The 22,274-nt window shown below is 45.0% G+C and overlaps 2 protein-coding genes across 2 annotated transcripts; both read left to right on the top strand.

Moving 5' to 3' along the window:
* Nucleotides 1-50: 50 nt before the first annotated feature.
* LOC123482928 (tetratricopeptide repeat protein 5-like) lies at nucleotides 51-5,834 on the top strand. The gene is made up of 10 exons (XM_045212161.1): nucleotides 51-129; nucleotides 884-1,016; nucleotides 1,902-2,113; nucleotides 2,761-2,911; nucleotides 3,194-3,285; nucleotides 3,418-3,474; nucleotides 3,617-3,763; nucleotides 4,038-4,252; nucleotides 4,514-4,658; nucleotides 5,478-5,834. The coding sequence occupies exons 1-10, from the start codon at nucleotides 67-69 to the stop codon at nucleotides 5,595-5,597; spliced, it is 1,335 nt and encodes a 444-aa protein (XP_045068096.1). The 5' UTR covers nucleotides 51-66; the 3' UTR covers nucleotides 5,598-5,834.
* Nucleotides 5,835-12,169: 6,335 nt separating this feature from the next.
* LOC123482927 (sal-like protein 4) lies at nucleotides 12,170-18,022 on the top strand. The gene is made up of 3 exons (XM_045212160.1): nucleotides 12,170-12,494; nucleotides 14,274-17,560; nucleotides 17,759-18,022. The coding sequence occupies exons 1-3, from the start codon at nucleotides 12,419-12,421 to the stop codon at nucleotides 17,996-17,998; spliced, it is 3,603 nt and encodes a 1,200-aa protein (XP_045068095.1). The 5' UTR covers nucleotides 12,170-12,418; the 3' UTR covers nucleotides 17,999-18,022.
* The last annotated feature ends 4,252 nt before the right edge of the window (nucleotides 18,023-22,274 follow it).

Genomic DNA, 22,274 nt, shown 5'->3' with positions numbered 1-22,274 from the left:
CAGCAGGTGCCGTGTTTTCAATGTACTCTTCTTCTCGAATTCTTCTTGCAACAACCACTGGAAAAGATGGCGGAAATGGAGAAGGATGGTGATCCTGCGACTGACAAAGATGATTTGCAGATTTTAAAAGTATTGCAAAATATTATATTATTATCACTGCATGGAATATATTGCCATACGTTTTCTTAACCTCACAATTGTAATGGACGTCTTATTTAGACAGTTACATCCCACCTTTCCTTTGTTGCTAGCTAGCACTACAGACTCGTTACTATAACAATAATAATAATAATAATAATATGCCATTTAGCAGACGCTTTATCCAAAGCGACTTACAGTCATGTGTGCATACATTTTTACGTATGGGTGGTCCCGGGGATCGAACCCACTACCCTGGCGTTACAAGCGCCATGCTCTACCAATTGAGCTACAGAGGACCACAAAGTGATGTCAACTGTCATATTAATCGACCAAAATCTTGTGGTTGATTGTACTACAAATCTTCTAACCGAGTTGGTTGTCTCTAAATCTGACGAGCCATCAGCTTTCTCTATATGTTGATGTATCGAACTATCTAACGTTAGCTTGACTGGACTGACAATGTCTCTCCATCTTGGCTAGTCAGCTAACGTTAAGTTAGCGCCTGAGACGTCCAGCCATTAATCAGCCATAGCTAGCTAACTTGCTGTATCATCATCCCTCATTGCCAGTGAGCATGCATGCACGTGCAAGGAAACCAACATCAAGTGAATTTGCTGCCCAGCAACACTTTTCAAAATGACATTATTGTAACCTCATCTGGCTCATCATGATTGCATGCCATGCACCTAGCTAATAATGTCCTTCACATGTATCAATAACAATTTATCTCTTTCTGGATCAGGAACTAGTGGATGAGTTGTATCATTTTCGGGATCATTACTTTGAGACTCACAGTGTGGAGGATGCAGAGAGGAAACCGAGTGATGTGGCACAGGAGATGGAGAAGACACTAAAGAAGCTGGAGGAGAAAGAAGGTGAGAAAACAGAACAGAAAAGAAAGGCATGTTCTGATTTGGTAGCCACACATGTAAAAAATAATATACTGACATTTTGCATGATAGCTTTGTATCCATTTGGCGATTTGGTGTAGCTACACATCTTTTACCACACTATTCAGCGCTCACAAAGCTTGCCTGACTAGAGAGGGATCTCTTTATGCATTATTGAATCATCAATGACTTACATAACCAAGGCTCATGGTGTCCCTTCATCTCTTCCAATCCAGAGTCATATACGCACTGTTGTCGTCCACCAGCCTGCTGTCCCATGCGGTAGCAATTGAGCCTGGGGACGAGGTTATAGTTTATAAGCACAGTGCTGGCTGAGCTTAGCTTGGCATCCATTTGGTATCTAATATGTGGGGTTACATCTTTAAACACACAGCACAAGTCAGTTGACTAGAGCAGTGGTTCCCAAACTGTGGGGACTAAAAAGTAACTCATTTTCTAAATTGGGTAGTGCATCATCAGTTTTTCTGATGTCATGTCAGTCATTGCATACCCTACAGAGCTATTTATAACTTATCAGAAATGTCCGGATCAACTAGCCCATGTCAGATAACGTTTTTCAGCTAGGTTTTTTTGCCCATAGATGTTATTGTAATATTCAAGTCACTCAAATATCACATGAATACACATTAGCCAGGGCAAAATGTATAGAGAGCTTTAAAACTGCAACATTTTCTCTACGCCAACAAGAGGGATGTGAACAGTTTGTGTAATGAACAGTGCTTGTGCCCATAGAAATAGATGTGGCGCGCGCAGGATGTTCTCCAATGCTGGAAGGGGGGCCTGGGTGAAAAAGTTTGGGAACCCCTGGACTAGAGAATCATCTCTTTGTCATCCCTTCGTCTCCTCCAGAGTCGTATAAGCACAGTGCTGAGTTCCTGCTGCTGCGCGGCCGCTCCCTGGGGGTGGCTCCGGAGTTTAGCACCACCGCCGAGGAGTGCCTGTCCCGGGCCGTGAAGCTGGAGCCTGGACTGGTGGAGGGCTGGAACACACTGGGGGAGCAGTACTGGAAGAAAGGAGACCTGACCACCGCCAAGACCTGCTTCACTGGAGCCCTGCAGCAGGTTAGCAATAATAATACAGTAATCATGTGTTTTATTTGCATAGCTGAGCTTTTAATTTACAGACAGCATAAGTCACAAAGCTCTTGAGGTTAACTGGAGAGAGTGATGTCGGTGCTGGGGTACTGTTGTTGTGATGAGATCAAGGTATGCAGTAGAATCTTACTGATGGAGAATAGAATGCATGTAAAGCGTTCAGAACGGGTTGTAGCCCTAGTTATAGGCCTACACAAACAACAGCTGTTTATCTCATCCTCAAGGCATAACTCTACCTCCCATTGTGTGCACCTTCCTTTCTCTTTCTTTCTTTCTACCTTTCTTTTGTTTACTCTGGTCTGTTTTATTCTCTATTCCTACATCATTGAAATTGACCTACCCCCAAACCAATATCCAATTATTATTATTTTTAATGAGTGGGGCAGTCCCACTCCTTTCGTATAAAAAAAAAAGCTTTATTGAAGCGATAGTACAGTGTTGTAAATATGGGGACGATAGAGGGAGATTGAGTCAAAGGGCAGTGGGCCGGATTCGAACCCATGCCGACTCTGGCATACATGGTTGCCGGGGTCAACAGCTGTAACCGTTAGACCAAACAGGCGATAGTATCCTAACATTATCGCGATCACATCTCTTTTCTCCCTCTGTCCCAGAGTAAGAACAAGGTGTCTCTGCGTAGTCTGTCCATGGTGCTGAGGCAGCTGCCAGGAGGGGGCGGTGATGAGCAGGGGAAGAGGGTGCTGGAGAGTGTGGACATGGCCAGGCAGGCTGTCCAGCTGGACATCACCGACGGCACCTCCTGGTGTCAGTATGATGGATAGTTTCATATAACAGATTCATATTTGACAGTGGTTATGAGTTCAGATAGTTAAAGTGTGGGGGACATGGCTGGGGTTACTGGGGTGGAGTATGCGTACAGTTACATATGTTGTGTGAATGCACGAAATACAATTATTAGAATGTAATTCAGGTTCTCAAAGGAGAGGATAGAAGAACAGCTCTTAACATAAATGTTGGTATGAGAAAAATGTCCTCTATTACTGAATATGAGTGGATAGTTGATGATTTATTGGGGTATATTGACAGACATCCTGGGGAATGCCTACATCTCCCTGTTCTTCACCTGCAGACAGAATCCACAGATGTCTCAGCAGGCTCTGAGTGCCTATGCACAGGCTGTGAGTACACACACAAACCAAACTCAGTTGTATTTACAAAGCCTGACAGGATAGTATGAGTGGGTCAATTTGATTATTGTGCAATAATCATTGTTAAGCACTATATAATTCCTTCCCTCTGTTCTCTCTCAGGAGAAAGTGGACCCAACAGCAACCTCCAACCCCGATCTGCACTTCAATAGAGCCACGGTAACACATTAGCGTTGATATATTCTATTAGGATTCTTATAATATGCGTGTGGTAAATGACTTAAATAATTCCATTACACAGACAAATGCATATAAAAGTAAACTGAAGCTAATGATCCATGCCTGTGTCTACCCCCTCCAGCTGTTTCAGTATGAGGAGATGTTTGGGTCTGCGCTGGGGGGGTACAGTCGGGCTGCGGCCCTGGACCCTGTGTGGGAGGAGCCTCCAGAGCGGGAGAGGCAGCTGCTGGAATACCTGGAGAAACTCACAGCACTCACAGAGAACAAGGTAGGAACAGGAGAACCCCCCCCCCACACACACACACATATTCATATAGATAAACTGGACAGGGCACATCAGTCTCCAATCTACATCTATCAGCAGTTAATGTGATCTGTATAGGATATAAACTTAATAAAAACATACAAACACATTTCTTGCCAACTCCAGCACTAATGCAAAAATGTATCAGGTAGAATTATAAATCACCAGTAGGTGGCAGCAGAGTCCTATGCTTTTCCACTGATAACAGTGGACTACTCTTTTTCTTTCACCCATACAGGGGAAGGTGAAGGCCCGGCGGCTGCGGACGATGCTCTCCAACCTCAGCACGTTGGCCTTGGGGCCATGCTCCTCCCCTCAGTTCCGCTCCCCCGCAGGCCGCGTTGGGAGCCTGGAGCCCTGGACCCTGTCTGCCCTGACACACGGCCACAACGCTGGGGTGGCTGCCCTGGGAAAGGTGGTGTTCAGCCTGGCCTCAGAGGGACGCGTGGCCTTGTGAGTTCCCCTTCCTCTAGTGATAAACTACTATCTGTAATGTGGAGTCTGCTGTGTACTTTATGTGTGTGGATCTCTGTGTGTAAGATGTACCTTTTTCTGCATGTTTGGGATGATGGAAGTAAGTTGCTATCTGCATGCCCCTTTGTTTGAAGTTGTTTGAACTGAAGGGTTATGATACTGTATGTTTTGCCTTGTTGGGGTACATTTGCTATGGTGGATAGACAGTGATATCATACTGTGTCTCTCTCTGTCTCCCAGTACGTTTGGCATGGTGGACAGTGAGGAAACGTGCTGCGTGGTCATGGTCTATAACACAGCAGACAGCTGGGGAGTTCTGATTGGAGACTCTGTGGTCATCCCAGAGCCCCAGGTCAAACGCCACAGTGTAGCACACAACGGCCAGGTTAGTGTGTCTCTCTCTCTGCAGCTTACATGGACCTTTACACACTTTTTACTTACAATGATTGTGATGTAGTTGTTCTATCTACTTTAGATGAATGCACTGATTTTAGGATTCTCTGGATATGAGTGTCTGCAAAATGTGATTGTGGGGACCCCCTTATAATCAGAACACAACTCGAGTGAGATAGAAAATAGCATTGGCCTGACGGTCCAAGTCTCAGGCCCTGGGAAGGAACATTTTAAAGGCCCATCTCCTGGCTTTGGAGGGGAACTGTTGCAGTTTTCAAGCTAATATCCTGTAATTCTACATATTTTGCCATGAGACAGAGAGAAAACGTTGCAGTTTTCAAGCTTAAATTACAGTGTTTTTATATTTTTGTTGGGGGGGGGTTTGGGGGGAATACAAAAAGTGTTGAGTTGAAAAATGTATAATTCGTGGAGTACTGTGGATACCAATATTTACATTTTACATTTTAGTCATTTAGCAGACGCTCTTATCCAGAGCGACTTACAGTTAGTGAGTGCATACATTTTTCATACTGTGAACCTCCCAAGCCCGTGATGCCCAGGTTTAAGAACGTAAATAGGAGATTAATAATATTACATTGTATTGTATTACAGCATCTAAACTTATTCCACGGATCCCTTGGCCAAAATGTTTAAACTGTTGTTTTTCATCATATTCATAGAAAAAAGAAATGTAAAATAAAAGAACTATATATATATATATATATCAACCAACGCTATTACAGATCTTGGTGGTCTCTTCATTTATGATTTTCTGATCTATAATCTCTCCTCTCCCCTGGCCCTGCTGTAGACGTTTGACTTCCGCAGTATACGAGTGGACTCCCCTCTGCTCCTCATCGTCAACGGCAAGAGACAGAACGTCCAGGCTCAGACTGCAGCCTCAGTCAGCTACAAGCCCCAGAGCGAATGAGAGGAGGAGTGCAGGGGGGGTGATAGAGGGAGGGGATCAGACAGACCGGGGTGCCAGGAAGGAGTGTGAAGAGCCTGTGTGCCTGTTTTTTTTCATGTCTTCGTTTTGTAAATAGTAGATCCTTGTTATGTTAAATAGTCTTGAGGAATACACTGTGTGTATTTTGTTAAAGTGGGAGGGAGGCTGGGGGATTTTGTAAATTACTGACTAATATGATTTATGGGTTTGACTTATGGATTCAAGACATTAAAACAAACATTCCCAAAATATTGTGTCTCCAATGTGGACATGATTTCACACCGTTGCTTTATCATTAGCTTATGTAGTTGATCATCTTTCACCATGATGGTAGTCAAACCTTCCATTGTGAAAAATAACATCTTAATAGAACGATCATAACACAGCTTTCTCACAACACTGTCATGCTGTATTTTATTGAAAAATAAGGGCAAACATTAAGTTGTGCATCAAAGAGCATTTCATCAAGATAAAGTAACTTAAGGTAACAAAAATACAACCACAAAACTACAATATCTCCAATTTGTAAGTCGCTCCGGATAAGAGCGTCTGCTAAATGACGTAAATATCAATATCAATTTTTTTGGGATGCTGGATGCTGATTGGCCGTCACAGACACACCTATGTCTTCTAACATTTTCCAGCTGAAAATGAAAACCGAATCTCATGTTCACGTTGCTTTCCGAATCATCTCTTGTATTTATATCAACTCGCACACTATTTCCCCTTACTTCCAGCCTATTATTTAGATTGGTACAGCGGCGGTTAATATAAACCTCGATGTCTGCCTAACCGACCTCGGAAACAATTGTTTCACTGTGGCTAGTACCATACATTGTGAACAGTGCCCAGACGAGGCAACTTTTTCTGAGCCAGTCGAAATCACCCATCAACGTCATTATCATGGACATACTGTATCATATCCAAGTAAATGGCAATATAAAAAAAGCTCAAACAAACGAAAATGCAGCTAGTGTACTGTCATTCCCGGTTCAATGTTTGACGTGACTGAGTTAGCTGAAGTTGGCTAGCTGGCAAGTGACGAGACGTTATCCAGCCTGCATAGCAACCATTTTGTTTAGAAAGGATGACCAGGCCATTTGCATAGCAATTTTGCAAAAATAATTAATAAAGTTTAAACGACTGATTCGCGTCTGTAGCAACATGACCAACATAACTAACAACCAGATTTTTGTCCGTACTATATCTTCTGCTGGAATAATTAAATTGTATGAATTCACTTACACCATCTACCTGTGACTGTATTCATGATACAGCACTGCTTCTTGTGCCTTATTGCTTAAATGCAGACAGGTACCAAACCAGTACTGTGTCAGTATTAGAATAATAATTAGTGTATTCTATTAATTCTAATCCTGGAATTCTAGAATGCTAATTAAAGTCTCAGTCATTCTTGAGTAAGGCCCGGCCCCTGTCTCTGGCAGGAGAGCTGAAGGTCTTGGCTCCAGGGAGAATTCTTTTTTATTTATTTATTTCACCTTTGTTTAACCAGGTAAGCCAGTTGAGAACAAGTTCTCATTTACAACTGCGACCTGGAGAAGAGCCGCATGTCTCCCTCAGGGCCCATGCCCAGGAATGGAGGACTCCATTCATGGGGAGAGGGCTTTCTGACCACCCCTGGGAAACAGGTGGGAGGTGGTTAATTGAATCTATTTTTGTAAAGTTGATTTTCCCCTTTCATAAACAGTAAACGAATTATACCCTGTTTTGTCTCAACCTCCTCTCAAATAGCTTTCTCTGTCTTGTACTCTTTGTATTGTGGACCCACTCTTCTCTATACATCCTCCACTACGTCTTCATTTCTTCCTCCCCTAATTTCTATGGACAAATCCTAACTTGAGATCCGCTTGCATGAGTTCATGCAACTCTTGTAAGGACATCAGTGCCTGAATTCATGTGAAAGCCTGAGTATTTTTACATACTGGTTTCTAGTTACGATTCAGGCCTATAGTATATCCCTAGATCTCCCCCTTGATTCTCTCTCTCTCTCTCTCTCTCTCTCTGAACTCTGCTGGTCCTGGCTGGCGTGGTGCCTCTGTCCCCCACCACCATGTTCCTCAGCGAGTCATGGAGCCCCTGCAACTTCTGGTACGGCCTGTTCCTCTCCATCAGACGCTCTGACACCTCACTGTTCTTCCTCTTGTACTCCTCCATCACCTGGAAAAGACAAGGGAACTGAGAGGGAATCCAGGGAGATACCAAGGTACAGTATATAATATGGCAAAATAAAAGTGATTGTGTTTAAGACACGCTTGCAATGTCTTCCGATAGGTGGTGTCATTCTAACGCGACATGCAGACAGCCGTCGCACTATCTGACGTAAAACAATGGGCAGGTGTGAGCATTCAATTCTGGTGCTCAAGGCAAGCATTTGCTCCAGTCAGCCTAAGCACTCATTGTGATCGGTTCGATCAGGTGTGTTAGTGCTGGGCAAAAGCCTGCACTCTATGGTAGACTTGCCGACCCCTGGGTTTGAGGTGAGGTTGAGGTAGCTACCTTCTTCAGTGAGGAGACCTCCCCTCTCATGGTGTTGAGCACCAGCTCTCTTCTCTGGTTCTGCTGACCCTCGGCCCGCAACAGACTGTACTCCAGGAAAATACACTCCTGCAACACACAAGTCAGACGCAGACACATTTAAGTAAGCATTTCATTGTACTGTGCACAGTGTAAACCATGTGTATCCTGTGCATATGACAAATCAACTTGACCCACAGACACACATGCATGTGTACGGACACACACAGACAAAGTTAATGGTATAAGGTACAGTACACCTAGACAAATTATATGTAACATCTCTCAGCATCCCGCCCATCGTGTGTGTGTGTGCGCCTCACCTTCTATTGTGGTGATGACTTCCCATGTCTTCAGTGCATCTGGGTCCTCAGCGGACTCTATCAGCTCAGACACACACCTCACCACTCGGGAGGGCAGACACTCACACTCACACACCTTCCTCCACCTCCCTCCCTCTCTCAGACTCCAACATCATGCTCTCCTGCCCTGCAGAACAGTACTTTTGGGACTCACTTTATATGATACAAGCTTTCAGACTCCACAACAATTTCTACACAATGTTCTTAGCTTTGGGAAGCCTGATCTAGACAATTTACAGTTTTGAATGCAATTATATTTGTGTGAAAATAGGCTATTTGTCTAAAAACAGGCATGTTCCTCTGTCTGTGTACTCAGACTAGGCTGTAGATATACCATACAATCTTTCAGACTCCAAAACAATCTCTACACAATGTTCTCAGTTTAGGGAAGCCTGTGATATGCAATTATACACTGCTCAAAAAAATAAAGCGAACACTAAAATAACACATCCTAGATCTGAATGAATGAAATTATCTTATTAAATACTTTTTTCTTTACATAGTTGAATGTGCTGACAACAAAATCACACAAAAATTATCAATGGAAATCAAATTTAACAACCCATGGAGGTCTGGATTTGGAGTCTCCCTCAAAATTAAAGTGGAAAACCACACTACAGGCTGATCCAACTTTGATGTAATGTCCTTAAAACAAGTCAAAATGAGGCTCAGTAGTGTGTGTGGCCTCCACGTGCCTGTATGACCTCCCTACAACGCCTGGGCATGCTCCTGATGAGGTGGCGGATGGTCTCCTGAGGGATCTCCTCCCAGACCTGGACTAAAGCATCCGCCAACTCATGGACAGTCTGTGGTGCAACGTGGCGTTGGTGGATGGAGCGAGACATGATGTCCCAGATGTGCTCAATTGGATTCAGGTCTGGGGAACGGGCGGTCCATAGCATCAATGCCTTCCTCTTGCAGGAACTGCTGACACACTCCAGCCACACCGCGTCTCACAAAGACACGGCGGTTGGAACCAAAAATCTCAAATTTGGACTCCAGACCAAAGGACACATTTCTACCGGTCTAATGTCCATTGCTCGTGTTTCTTGGCCCAAGCAAGTCTCTTGTTCTTATTGGTGTCCTTTAGTAGTGGTTTCTTTGCAGCAATTCGAACATGAAGGCCTGATTCACAGTCTCCTCTGAACAGTTGATGTTGAGATGTGTCTGTTACTTGAACTCTGTGAAGCATTTATTTGGGCTGCAATTTCTGAGGCTGGTAACTCTAATGAACTTATCCTCTTCAGCAGAGGTATCTCTGGGTCTTCCATTCCTGTGGTGGTCCTCATGAGAGACAGTTTCATCATAGCGCTTGATGGTTTTTGCGACTGCACTTGAAGAAACGTTCAATGTTCTTGAAATATTCCGTATTGACTGACCTTCGTGTCTTAAAGCAATGATGGACTGTCGTTTCTCTTTGCTTATTTGAGCTGTTCTTGCCATAATATGGACTTGGTCTTTTACCATATAAGGCTATCTTCTTTACCCTACCTTGTCACAACACAACTGATTGGCTCAAACGCATTAAGAAGGAAAGAAATTCCACAAATTAACTTTTAAGAAGGCACACCTGTTAATTGAAATGCATTCCAGGTGACCACCTCATGAAGCTGGTTGAGAGAATGCCAAGAGTGTGCAAAGCTGTCATCAAGGCAAAGGGTGGCTATTTGATGAATCTCAAATATAAAATATATTTTGATTTGTTTAACACTTTTTTGGTTACTACATGATTCCATATTTGTTATTTCATAGTTTTGATGTCTTCACTACTATTCTACAATGTAGAAAATAGTACAAATAAAGAAAAACACTTGAATGAGTAGGTGTTCTAAAACTTTTGACCGGTAGTGTATATATATATATATATATAAATATATATGTATATGTAATAAAAATATATAAAAATATATGGGGGATTGGAAATGATGCAGACTATTAGATTGATGGAAGCTACAATCTAGCTGCAATATTAAAGCTGATCTACCCCATTTATATAAAAAAAATATATAGCTATACAACTCTATAAAACTCTAGTTCTGCACAACAGTCATTGGGTTTAGCTAACTTACCTGTTTCGATGGCTGAAAGTCAGACCTTTGAGAAATGTTTTGATGCTATACGTTTTTCTAGCTAGCTAGCTACACATCTTGAAGCGGCTGAATTAAAATTCTAATTGGCTAGCTAGTCATTTCAAGGGGCCAATCAAATAGGCCCTTTATTATATAATATAATACATATTTCTAGTTTACAAACGTTTTTAGACTTTTATGTAGTAGTACTAATTTAACTAAAAGTAATAAAATGTTATTAATAATTAAAAAGTATTAGCTTACTACAAGTTGAATGGTGTCAAAGTTATCATTTTTTGCATCCATTTTTACTAGTTGCTTTTTCTGGGTAACTTTTGACATGCTTTATTAATTTAATATACAGGTAATGCTACCGTTTTGGTGCATGAGTTTAATGCAGACAAATCTTTGTGCAATCATTGTTTTTAATGCAAGAAATACAGGAAATTATTTTCTTTCCATTTAAGTTGCCATTTGCTTTTCTTTCCTGTCGTCATCCATTGAGTGGGACATGTCATGTACAGTATGTGAGACACCTGCTTAATTGTTTTTCTTTTTTCCCTCCCTCCTCCACGTGTTACAGGATGTATGCACTCACTAACTGTAAGTCGCTCTGGATAAGAGCGTCTGCTAAATGACTAAAATGTAAAATGTAAAATCGGGGGTTGGGAGAGGGGCATTGCGCTTGAGCAGCACTGGATCCGGGGGTTCATATTGAGAGTGAAGAGATGCTCTCTCAACTGTGTTCAGTGCGCCATTGTCGCAGATTCCCATCTATTCTCTGCTTTTTAAATAGAGCTCTGCCTGCGCACCAGAACACTGGCATAAGGATGGGTCAGTGCGTAGGATCACATGTAATGGAATACATGCATGTTCTGATGCGGAATGGATGGAACCGCCTCAACATTCTCACACCACCTCTTTGTTGATAATTAGCCATATGTAAATCTGTGTGCAAATGAATCCCATTCATTCTGCAATGGTGGACCCATAGACTGTCATGATCCCCCTTGCCCTCCCCGTGAATATTTAGCACATAATGATCACATATATATTGCAAGCAATGATAAGGCTATTATTATTTCCTTGTCTCTTGACCTCTTGTTGAGTATACAAGGATAAATTATTAAAATACAAATAGCTATTCATGTAACGTTAATCTTATTTGTTTAAGATTCTGAATTTGTTATTAACTTATGCTATAAGTATTTTTTGCTATCACTTAATTTCCCCAAATGTTATGCCAAAAATAATTAATAGTAATCTCGGCAAAACCTCAGAAAGTAAATCAACAAATTCTAGTTGAATGGGTTCAAACAACATGTAACAAGTAAAGTAATATGCTACTTTGATTTATTCATGTGGATTTTAACACCCAGGATGATCTTTGATTGAGAGTTTAGTGATGGCGTGGAGAAAATACGCAAAACACAGAGAAAAGGGAGAACCAGGGAGTCTGTGTTCCGCGCCATTGAAATGCAAATATCAGTGAGGAACAAGAAGAGGTTGTGTGTCTCTGTTTGTGTGTGCCTGCGTAGGGGAGCGGGGGAGGTGTGGCGCAAGTTTTGGACAGCGAGAGAGGCTACTTTAGAAAAACAGCCACACACGCACTCCAGGCAGCCTCATATGACGGTGCATTTATACGGATTTCTACCCCTCTTTGTTTTTCTCCATGCAAGGGACCAACGTTCTATAGCGTTATCTAGATGCAATTTAGAAATTCTAATTTTCCTGAAATGTGAGTTTGGATTCTGGAACGTGAAGCCTACAAGTGCGTAAAGTGGCCAGTGTTATTTATTCGGCGAATGCCCCCCTTCTCTCAGTCTCCTCGTGAATCATGTCACGCCGGAAGCAGAAACGACCCCAGCAGCTAGTTAACTCGGACCAGGGGGGCACGCGGATACTATCGCACGGTGAGAAAAGTTTATTATGGTTATTCTAAGGCATGCGTCTGTTTTTATTCCTAGGATATTTCCCATAGTTATATGAATGAATCAACAAACAAAGTTACAGGTCGGAATTTACAACTATGATGATGATCGATAGGGTTAAACAAGGTAACGTTATAAGATAACCTTGTTTGCAGAAACTGCAGTTAAAATCCTGCTAAGAGAGTAGGCTTAAAGTCAACGTTTGTTTATTTTGTTACATTTTATGTAAATTCCTCCTAAAATGTTACCGTTCATATCTAAAAAGTCATTTTACTCAGGTGACCAATCATCAGCATAACTTGATCTTTGCATTTTGGTTCTTTGTTTGCATATTTTATAATGGCAAAAAGTCATATCCTCTTGCAATAAGTTCGTTTAGTGGATTGCAGTCTGCAATGGGCCCCAGTAGTGGAGTCCGAGTCCCAGGTACTTGAGGGCTGGCCCTGTAAACTTGTCCCTGTGGCCTGGATGATAACATCCATCTGTGACCATTTTCCTGTGATGTTTAGTCCTCTAGGAAACTAACAGGCTGCTCAGGGCTGACTACTGGAGGTCTTTCATTACTTAGATGACAGTCTCCCTATTCATCAACAATAAGGCTGGATCAGTGGGGGGGAAAGAGAGCTGGAGGGGGTCTTTTTGGTAAATATCGCTCATTCTCTCTGCTTCTATTCTCTTCTTCTCTCCTTGCTTTTGTCCCTCATGTTTCCTTTCCTCCTTGTTCTCACCACCTTTCTACCCTCTCAATGCTCACTGAATGCTTCCCTCCCTCTCTACCCCCTCCTGCTCTATTGACTTGGTGTGTAAAATCTTTTAGGGGGGGGGGGGTGTATGCAGAATGCTTGCACCTTCACTTGCGTTTAACATTTTCTACACCTTAGAAAATACTAATAACTTATTAGAAGTTCTACAGATACATTTCCATAGAGATCAACTTGATGTCTGTGAAGAGAACCAAGATAGACTATTTAGCAGCAGCGAGTAGTACAGTCATTCATTCCATCACTATGTCCTTCTGGGAGGGAATAGTTAGTCTTTCCATTGTCCATACTCCCTCCCCCTCCCCCCTCTTTTCTCGCTCTCTCTCTCACTCTGTGCTCAAGATTCTGAAAGAATTTGACCCCAGAGCTCTAAAGGTCAGATGAGCAGACCAATCACAAGCTTCTGGACAGCGCCCAGTACCCTTAGCGTGTCCCGACCTCTGACCCCTGATGTGACGTCAGAGGGGGAAGGGTGAATAGGTAGATGAAAGGAGTGAGGGACGGGTTAAGAGGGGTTATGGGTTGTCTTGAAGATGGCCATTGTCCATTTAAACATGTTGTCATAGCAGCAAGGTGGTCTGCAAGCTTTTGTGTGGGAAGAATACGTTTGGAGAGTTTTGCTCAGGGAAGAGGAAGTAGACAGAAGACAAGATAATATCATGAAGAGGGAACGACTGTGACTCTGTTTGTTTGTAGACTATTAATCAATATCTGCTAATGCATTGCTTTACAGGAGAAGACTGCAACTTTAAGATTGGGATTGAAATATGAAACAATTGTTGTAATCAATGATTACACTTAAAGGTTTGGACTTTTGGACTTAAGTTGACCCCCACTTCAATTCCATAGAGCATGCAGCCTTGCACCCGGTCTTTCATGATTCTTATAGGGACTTAACATCAACAATGAATTTGATCATGAAACTGAACTTTTCATTTGGTTGAATAGAGTGATGAAAAGGCACTAGTCTTAATCCTTGTTTTTCTCTCTCTGTCCATAGACGACCAGCTGTCAGCAAAGTCACCGTCCACGTCTCTGGGCTCCGAACTGACCTCCTCTGGGTCCTCATCGTCCTCCCCCACCTCCCTCGAAGATCGCCAGCCCCCCCTGGCCCCTCGGCCGTCACCTGGGGGTCTCCACGCACCCTCCCTCCCCAGCGAGAGCTCTTCGCCCCCCCACTGGCCCAGCCACATCGCCCCCTATACCACCTCCCTCCCCAACACCCACTCATCCCTCTCTCCAGACTTCCCTCACCCCTCCTTATCCTCCCAGACCCAATCCCTGCCACTCAACCTCAATCAGACATCGGGCCACACCCTCTCCCATCAGGCCCACTCCCACGCCACTATGACCTCACCACAGATGGGCAGCTCTGCCACCACCACTACCTCCTCCTTGTCCTCCTCCCTCCCTCCCCGCCAGGAGAGCACCAGTCCTGGGCATCAGAACGGCTCCAGCCCCCCGGTGCCGGGGCAAGGCCAGATCCAGGTGCCCCTGACCCTGGCTGTGGTCCTGGAGGAGCTGAGGGTGCTGCAGCAGAGGCAGATCCACCAGATGCAGATGACCGAGGAGATCTGTAGGCATGTTCTCCGGCTAGGAGGGGCCATCTATACCCAAGACACCTCCCAGGCTGGTAGTGGAGAGAACCACCAAAGATCCACAGCAGGATCCCCCTCCCCAACACACCATCCCTATTCAGCCCCTGTCCCATCCTCGGCCTCCCCTCTCCTGGCCTGCCTCCCCTCCCTCCTCCCCCAGCTTGCTGTCACCAAGCCCAGCCTCTCCTCTCACAGTAATGGGACCAGAGCACCACACTCTACCTCGCCCTCCACCACTTGGAGCTCCTCGATAGCCTCCTCCATGCATCCTCTGTCCCTGGGTCTACCCCCGCGCTATCTCCATGAGAAATCCTCCAACACCTCCCTGTTCGGCCACAGCAACGGGGTCAGCTTCCCCACCCCGCCCCTCCCCACGACCAGCCACTCCCAGGACCACCTGCTGCTGTCCAGTTCCTCCTCGGCCGGGTCCTCATCTGCAGGGCGTCCACAGCATGCCTGTAAGTTTTGTGGTAAGGTCCTGAGCAGCGATTCCTCGCTACAAATCCACCTGCGCTCCCACACGGGGGAGAGGCCATACCTTTGTCCTGTCTGCCTCAGCCGTTTTACCACCCGCGGGAACCTCAAGGCCCACTTCCTGCGCCACCGTGAGCAGAACCCGGAGTTGTCACTCTCGCTGCTCCCTCCGGCTCTGGAGCAGCCCGCTCCTGTCGCCACCACCGCAGGCCAGAGACGCAGGAAGCGCCGGGCGGAAGATGAGGAGCCACCGTTCGGTGGCGTGAAAGGAATGACAGAAGGAATGGCGCTCAGTTTCCTGTCTGGGGCGTCTCCTCGGCCTTCCCCATCATCTATACCTATGCCACCCAGTATGGACATGGCGCTGTTGTCCACGGCTCACTCCCTGCTACAGCTGAACAGGGCCTCCGCTGCAGCATCCAGCGCCTCGGGTAGTGTGTTACCTTCATCATCATCATCATCCTCCTCCATGGGTGGCCAGTTCAAAGGGGTGAAGCAGCAGAGGTTTGATGAGAACACCCCTCCACACTCCACCATCCATCCAGGCTCCCCCTACTCCCAGCTGGCCCACTTCCCCAAGATCCTCTTCCCCGGAGGACCCTCGCCCCACCACCTTGCCCTCCTCTGTCCCCCAGGGACCCACACCACTGCCTCCCAGCTCCCCTACCCTCCCTACTCCAAACCCCAGACGTCCTCCCCCTCGTCCTCCTTCACCCAAACCTCCGACACCTCCAAGTTGCAGCGGCTGGTCATGACACTGGAGAAGCAGCACCAGGGAGGGGGCCAGTCGTCCTCCTGCGGCCAAGCAGACGGCTCCTCAAACAGGGACACCCACGGCCACGACCTGACCACCAGCTCCAACGCCTACCGCAGGGAGATGATGGCAGCGCTGGGCCTCAACCCCAACCCTGGGGCCATGGTGAGCAGCAACAGCCAGGGACAGGATCTCCCAGGATCCACCAATCCCGCCCTGGCCCCTAACCAGTGTTGTGTGTGCCTGCGGGTGCTCTCCTGCCCCAGGGCCCTGAGTCTCCACCAGGCCACTCACCTGGGCGAACGCCCCTTCCCCTGTAAGCTGTGTGGACGCTCCTTCTCCACTAAGGGAAGCCTGAGGGCCCACCTCGCCACCCACCGCGCCCGTCCGGCCAACTCCCGCACCCAGAACTCCTGTCCGCTGTGCCCGCGCAAGTTCACCAATGCCCTGGTGCTGCAGCAACACATCCGCATGCACCTGGGTGGTCAGATACCCCCGGGGGGAGAGGGGGAGGAAGGCCCAAATATGCCCCAAGAGGATCCCACTGATCTGAGCCAAATGACCACAGCCTCTCCATCCAAACCCTGCCTTCAAGGCCTCCAACCCCTGGCCTTATCAATGACCAGCTCCATCTCTAACCCTAACCTGCTGGTCAGCAGCTTGGACTCAGGAGGGCCAGCGACCAAGGAATCCCATGCAGCTGACCCGAGCCCCCATATAGAGGGAGAGTCTGAACCCTCACCCTCAACAGCCAGCATTAGCCCACCTCTGACCCATAATCCCTCCCCAGAAGACCCCATGCTCCTGGGGCAAAGATCTGAGTCTGACGACGGCCCCGCTGGAGCCTCCATAGAAGACTCGCAAGACTCCCCAGCTGACCTCTCTAACACCAGCCCAAGTAGGCGACCATCCGCGACCAGCTCCCAGCCCGCCTCAGTGGTGAAGGGTGAGGCAGAGGAGAAGGAAAACGTCCCTCTCGCCCTCTGTCCCCCCAGACCAGGTGTGGATACTGATAGCAGTAGGTCAGGAGGGCTCACTAACGGCTCTGGGTCAACCACAGAGAACCAGACCAACTCTCCAGATGGACTCCTCCTCAGCCTTGAATCTGAATCCACCCTGAACTCCCCTGCCACCCTCACCCCATCCCTACCACCCTCACCCCCTCCCCCTAAAGAAGCTCCAGAGCCAGCCCCCCAGGCCTCCAGTATCACCCCACAGGAGCCCAGTCCTGAAGGGGAGGTGGCCCAATCTGAAGGGGAGAGCGAGGGCACAGCACCCAGAGATACCTCATCAGTAATGGGGCTTGAGAGTGAGAAGGAGACCCCTAGCTCCACAGAGGAGAGCGATAGGGCTCCAAAGGTACCAGAGGCCTCCCAGCTAGCCACCCCAGCCTCAACGCCCTCCAAACCCTACTCCTGCACCATGTGTGGGAAGGCATACGCCAGCCGCAGTGGATTAAAGGTAAACATAAGATAAGGATAGATCGTATTAGAACCATACGTTCCTATGGATATACAGAACACTTGACAGAAGCTAAATTGTGATTCTTGAGATTTGGCTATTTCTCATGTTTTATTGTGTTTTCATGCTAGCAAATATATTCTAATTAAAATTATTGTTCACTTAACCAATACTATTTTTCTGTGTTTCCATCAACAGGGACACATGAAGACACACCCTGTGTTGACCAACGTCCCCACCGAGACTTCTCCTCCCGCCACCCTGACCAATGACACTGTGGAGGATCCGAGTTCTCTCTCAGCCAATGGGAACACTGGAGAGAAGGATGAAAAGGAACGATTGGCCAAATCTCCTGAGAAACTTGTTACCTTAGAAGATCAGCCAATCACTGCTGGTTCTGGGGAGGAAGCAGAGCAACCTGCGGACACTACTGAGTAAAAAGGCATATGATTGGCTGCTGAATGGTGTCAGTCAATTTTTTATTAAAGGCCCCTGACAAGGGAATGTATTTTCATCATAGAATTATAATTGATTCTATAAAGATTGATTGTTATTCTGTGTAATTTTGCTACTAGTCAGTTCGGTCTATTTTGTCTATAATATAATGTTAGATTGTTTTGAAGTACTAATTCAGTCGGCATCTCGGCATGGTTACGATACCACTATCTCAAAGAACACGAAGAGGCCTTATTTGATGATATGATGTCACAGAATTATCTTGTAGTGTAATGGCACACAGTGACGTTCGTGTGTTGGATCGTAATAGACTAGATAAGTATGTTTTACAGCTAGTTCTAGTCAAACATATGAATGAAATTCCTCTTTTAATTGTGGAATAGGAATGAGGTGAAGGAGAAAAAGGTGGAATATCACTCTAGGATATATGGTACGAACACTATACCAAAACAGGCCAGTGCAGTAGTGGCAGTTTCTATGTATACTGATCAAAAATATAAACGCAACGTGTAAACTATTGGTCCCATCTTTCATGAGCTGAAATAAAATATCCCAGAAATGTTCCATAAGAACAAAAAGCTTATTTCTAAAAAAAATTGCACAAATTTGTTTACATCCCTGTTAGTGAGCATTTCTCCTTTGCCAAGATAATCCATCTACCTGACAGGTGTTGCATATCAAGAAGCTGATTGAAAGGCATGATCATTACACAGGTGCGCGTTGTGCTGGGGACAATAAAAGGCCACTTCAAAATGTGCCATTTTCTCATACAACACAAGGCCACAGATGTCTGAAGTTTTGAGGGAACATGCAATTGACAGGAATGTCCACCAGAGCTGATAATTTAATGTTCATTTCTCTACCATAAGTCGCCTCCAATGTTGTTTTAGAGAATTTGGCAGTATGTCCCGTGTAGCTCAGTTGGTAGAGCATGGTGCTTGCAATGCCAGTATGAAAAATGTATGCACTCACTAACTGTCAGTCGCTCTGGATAAGAGCGTCTGCTAAATGACTAAAATATAATGTCCAACCGGCCTCACAACCACAGACCACATGTAACCCAGGACCTCCACATCTGGCTTCTTCACCTTCGGGATCGTCTGAGAACAGCCATCTGGACAGCTGATGAAACTGTGGAGTATTTCTGTCTGTAATAAATCTCTTTTGTGGGGAAAACAAATTCTAATTGGCTGGGCCTGGCTCCCAAGTGGGTTGGCTTATGCCCAGTCATGTGAAATTCATAGATTAGGGCCTAATTTATTTATTTCAATTGTCTGATTTCCTTATATGAACTGTAACTCAGAAAAATTGTTGCATTTGTGTTTATATTTTTGTTCAGTATATATATTAACCATGGTTACTATTTGTATGTTTATTATTATTTTTACATACTTTTCACTTTTTTAACTGTATTGCTGCTGTACTGTTGTTTCAATGGAGTTGCACTGACTTTGTACATTGCTGTCCATACATCCATTGAAACAGATGATGATAGTGAAAATGCGAATGATACTGACGATGATTGTGTTACACTGACCAGCCCGTATATACAATGTATGTTGGCAATCCTGGTTCCTGCCTTTATGATTGACCATACAGCAGCAACTTTAGACATGAAAAACAATTACCTATATCAGTGATTGTAATCGGTTTATCCATAATTGATTGGTTATCTCTGCAAAGGGACATATTGAAGTAGCCTGGAATTCAAACAGATTGTGCTATGTTTCACTGTTGTGAAGTTTGGGTACCAGGCTAGAATAGCTGAATGTGGTGTATAAACCAACTGAACCTCCCAAGGACCAGGATGAATGATGTCTGATAGATTTACCTCATCCCTCCATGTCTCTCTCTCTCTCTCTCATCTCTCCCTCTGTCTAACACTCTCTCTCTCTCTCTCTCTCTCTCTCTCTCTCTCTCTCTCTCTCTCTCTCTCTCTCTCTCTCTCTCTCTCTCTCTCTCTCTCTCTCTCTCTCTCTCTCTCTCTCTCTCTCTCTCTCTCTCTGTCTCTCTCTACCTCTAACCTCTCTTTTTCTCCCTCTCTCCTCCTTTTCCCTCTCCTCTACCATCTCTCTCCCTCTCTCCTCCTCTACCATCTCTCTCCCTCTCCTCCTCTCTCAAAGCACTTGAGAGTTCAAGTTTTCTGTCCTGCATGAATTGTCTGCACTGTATCCTACATTAGATCAGTTTAGTTGTTGTACTTTTTTTTTTAGCCTTCGTATGGTTTTTCCCAGCCATTGTTTTTGTAGTTATGATGATAACATGTGCTTCCCATTTTTTGATGTAAAGAAAAAATAAAATGATGGTGATGGTGGAAAAAAGTGCTTTTTGGTTGTCAGTGTGTCTGGCTTTGTAAATTGTTTGTCACAGTGTTTCTGTCTCAGCATAGCTGGTCTCAGTCCATTCATTGATCTGTTTAAGTATTCTGCTTGCATGTCAACATGTTCTGTATGTCTGAGTGTACTCTCGCTGTTTGTCTCAGTGCTCTGTGTCTGACTGTCTGCCTCAGTTCCTTTGTCTGGGTGCTATATCTGTCTACTTATTCTGCCTTTTTTTGGCCTCACTTTCTTTTTATGTTTCAGTTCCTGTGTTCTGTGGTGTGTGCGTGTGTGTGTGTGTGTGTGTGTGTGTGTGTGTGTGTGTGTGTGTGTGTGTGATAGGGATAATCAGTGCTTGTGTGATTCAGAGTGCAGCTGTAGAGCCCCCCCCTCACCCCCACATCTTACTCTCTGTCATACTCTCTTTCATACTCGCTCTTTCATTTTCTCTTTCATTTCCCCACTCTCTCTGTCCTCCCCCTCCTAGTGTAATAGTCCGACACACAGGAAGCGCTAATCCTCACACAATGATAGCCCTCATCCCTCCTATGCGACTGTGAGCAGGACAGGGGGCAGCACACACAGAGACCTGGGCTAGCTGTCCCCAAAATGGCTGCCTTAATCCTCCAACCACCTTCCCACAAGCTGGGGCTCCCAAAACCATGACAACCGGTAACCAAGGAGAGGAATTTGGGAGCAGAAAGGGGAAAGAGACAAAGGGCTGAAAGACATGCCATATGTGAGAAGTTTGTCCATGTGTTGGGAGTGAGACAGAGACATCAAAAAAGTGAAGTTAGAAAGTGAGGCAGGGATGATTGTTGGGTGGTTGGGTTTGAGAGGGAAGGAGGAGGGTGTATAGAGTTGCAACGCCAGGGTTGTGGGTTCGTTTCCCACGGGGGTCCAGTATGAAAATGTATGCACTCACTAACTGTAAGTCGCTCTGGATAAGAGCGTCTGCTAAAAGACTAAAATGTAAATGTAAATGTAAATGTAGAGTGATTACAGGTGTGGATTGGGTTAGTGTACTTGATCAACAAGCTGTTGATGGCATACCTAAAGATATTCACCAGATGCTTTATTAGTATCTTCACAGGAACTTCACAGTGTGTTAATGGCGTGCCTTTAATATAATAATTTTATCATCAACGATCCTGAACAATGTGAAGTGTCAAAATCAAATGTTCCAAAACTAATGTTAATTGATTGATTGTCTAGATGATGCAATGGGTCATTTAAATGTACATTTAGAACAAGCTCTGCCAATCAGGAACACTCAACACAAAAGCAAAATACCACAATAAGCATAATTATGTAATGAAGCGCTCAAACCGTTGCCAACGTTGAAGAATTGGAGGCGTGAAGCAAATAATGTCCACAGGAGGGGGCTATGTAACGTATTTTGGGATTCCTCATCAATTCCAACTGTGCAATGCAGCGATCTCCTTATGTGTCATAACTCATGAGGGACTCATGAGTCAAGATTGTTGACCATAATATGATATCATCAGTGTTTAAAAGCAACTATTTTTTTACATTTATAATATAGCGGTTTCAAACATGCTCACATGGCACATACAATAAGTTAGGATAGTGATTACATTCTAAGTGACTCCGAGTCCTCAACATCCTTTTAATCATTTCTCAGTGATTAATCATACATTCGATTCCCACGCTGCTTCCTTCCGCGCCAGATGATTGACGAGTAAGAATCATCATCAACAACATCAAGGCCTAACATAATAGCCCAAAACTAAAGCAATCACCACCAACAACAGGTAGGATAAAACAAGAACTAAAGGGTCATGTTGATTTGAATTGCCACAAAAGAAAGAATGTGTGAACTTGTGAACGTGATCAGGCCTGTTAATGCATAAATCAATTTCATGGGAAGCAATTAATTAGACAGCGAAACCCATTACCAGAGCCCAGAAAGTGGTATA

The sequence above is a fragment of the Coregonus clupeaformis genome, unplaced genomic scaffold (assembly GCF_020615455.1).
Source record: "Coregonus clupeaformis isolate EN_2021a unplaced genomic scaffold, ASM2061545v1 scaf0001, whole genome shotgun sequence".
Lineage (NCBI taxonomy): Eukaryota > Metazoa > Chordata > Actinopteri > Salmoniformes > Salmonidae > Coregonus > Coregonus clupeaformis.
Note: the sequence above shows the minus strand (reverse complement) of the source record. Positions and strands in the feature narration are given on the sequence as shown.

Coding starts and splice junctions, on each gene's coding strand:
- LOC123482928 (XM_045212161.1), top strand. CDS start 67: ATGGCGGAAATGGAGAAGGATGGTGATCCTGCGACTGACAAAGATGAT. Junction 130..883: donor ATGATTTGCAGATTTTAAAA/GTATTGCAAAAT, acceptor TTTCTGGATCAG/GAACTAGTGGATGAGTTGTA. Junction 2,114..2,760: donor TCACTGGAGCCCTGCAGCAG/GTTAGCAATAAT, acceptor CCTCTGTCCCAG/AGTAAGAACAAGGTGTCTCT.
- LOC123482927 (XM_045212160.1), top strand. CDS start 12,419: ATGTCACGCCGGAAGCAGAAACGACCCCAGCAGCTAGTTAACTCGGAC. Junction 12,495..14,273: donor CACGCGGATACTATCGCACG/GTGAGAAAAGTT, acceptor CTCTGTCCATAG/ACGACCAGCTGTCAGCAAAG. Junction 17,561..17,758: donor CCAGCCGCAGTGGATTAAAG/GTAAACATAAGA, acceptor TTCCATCAACAG/GGACACATGAAGACACACCC.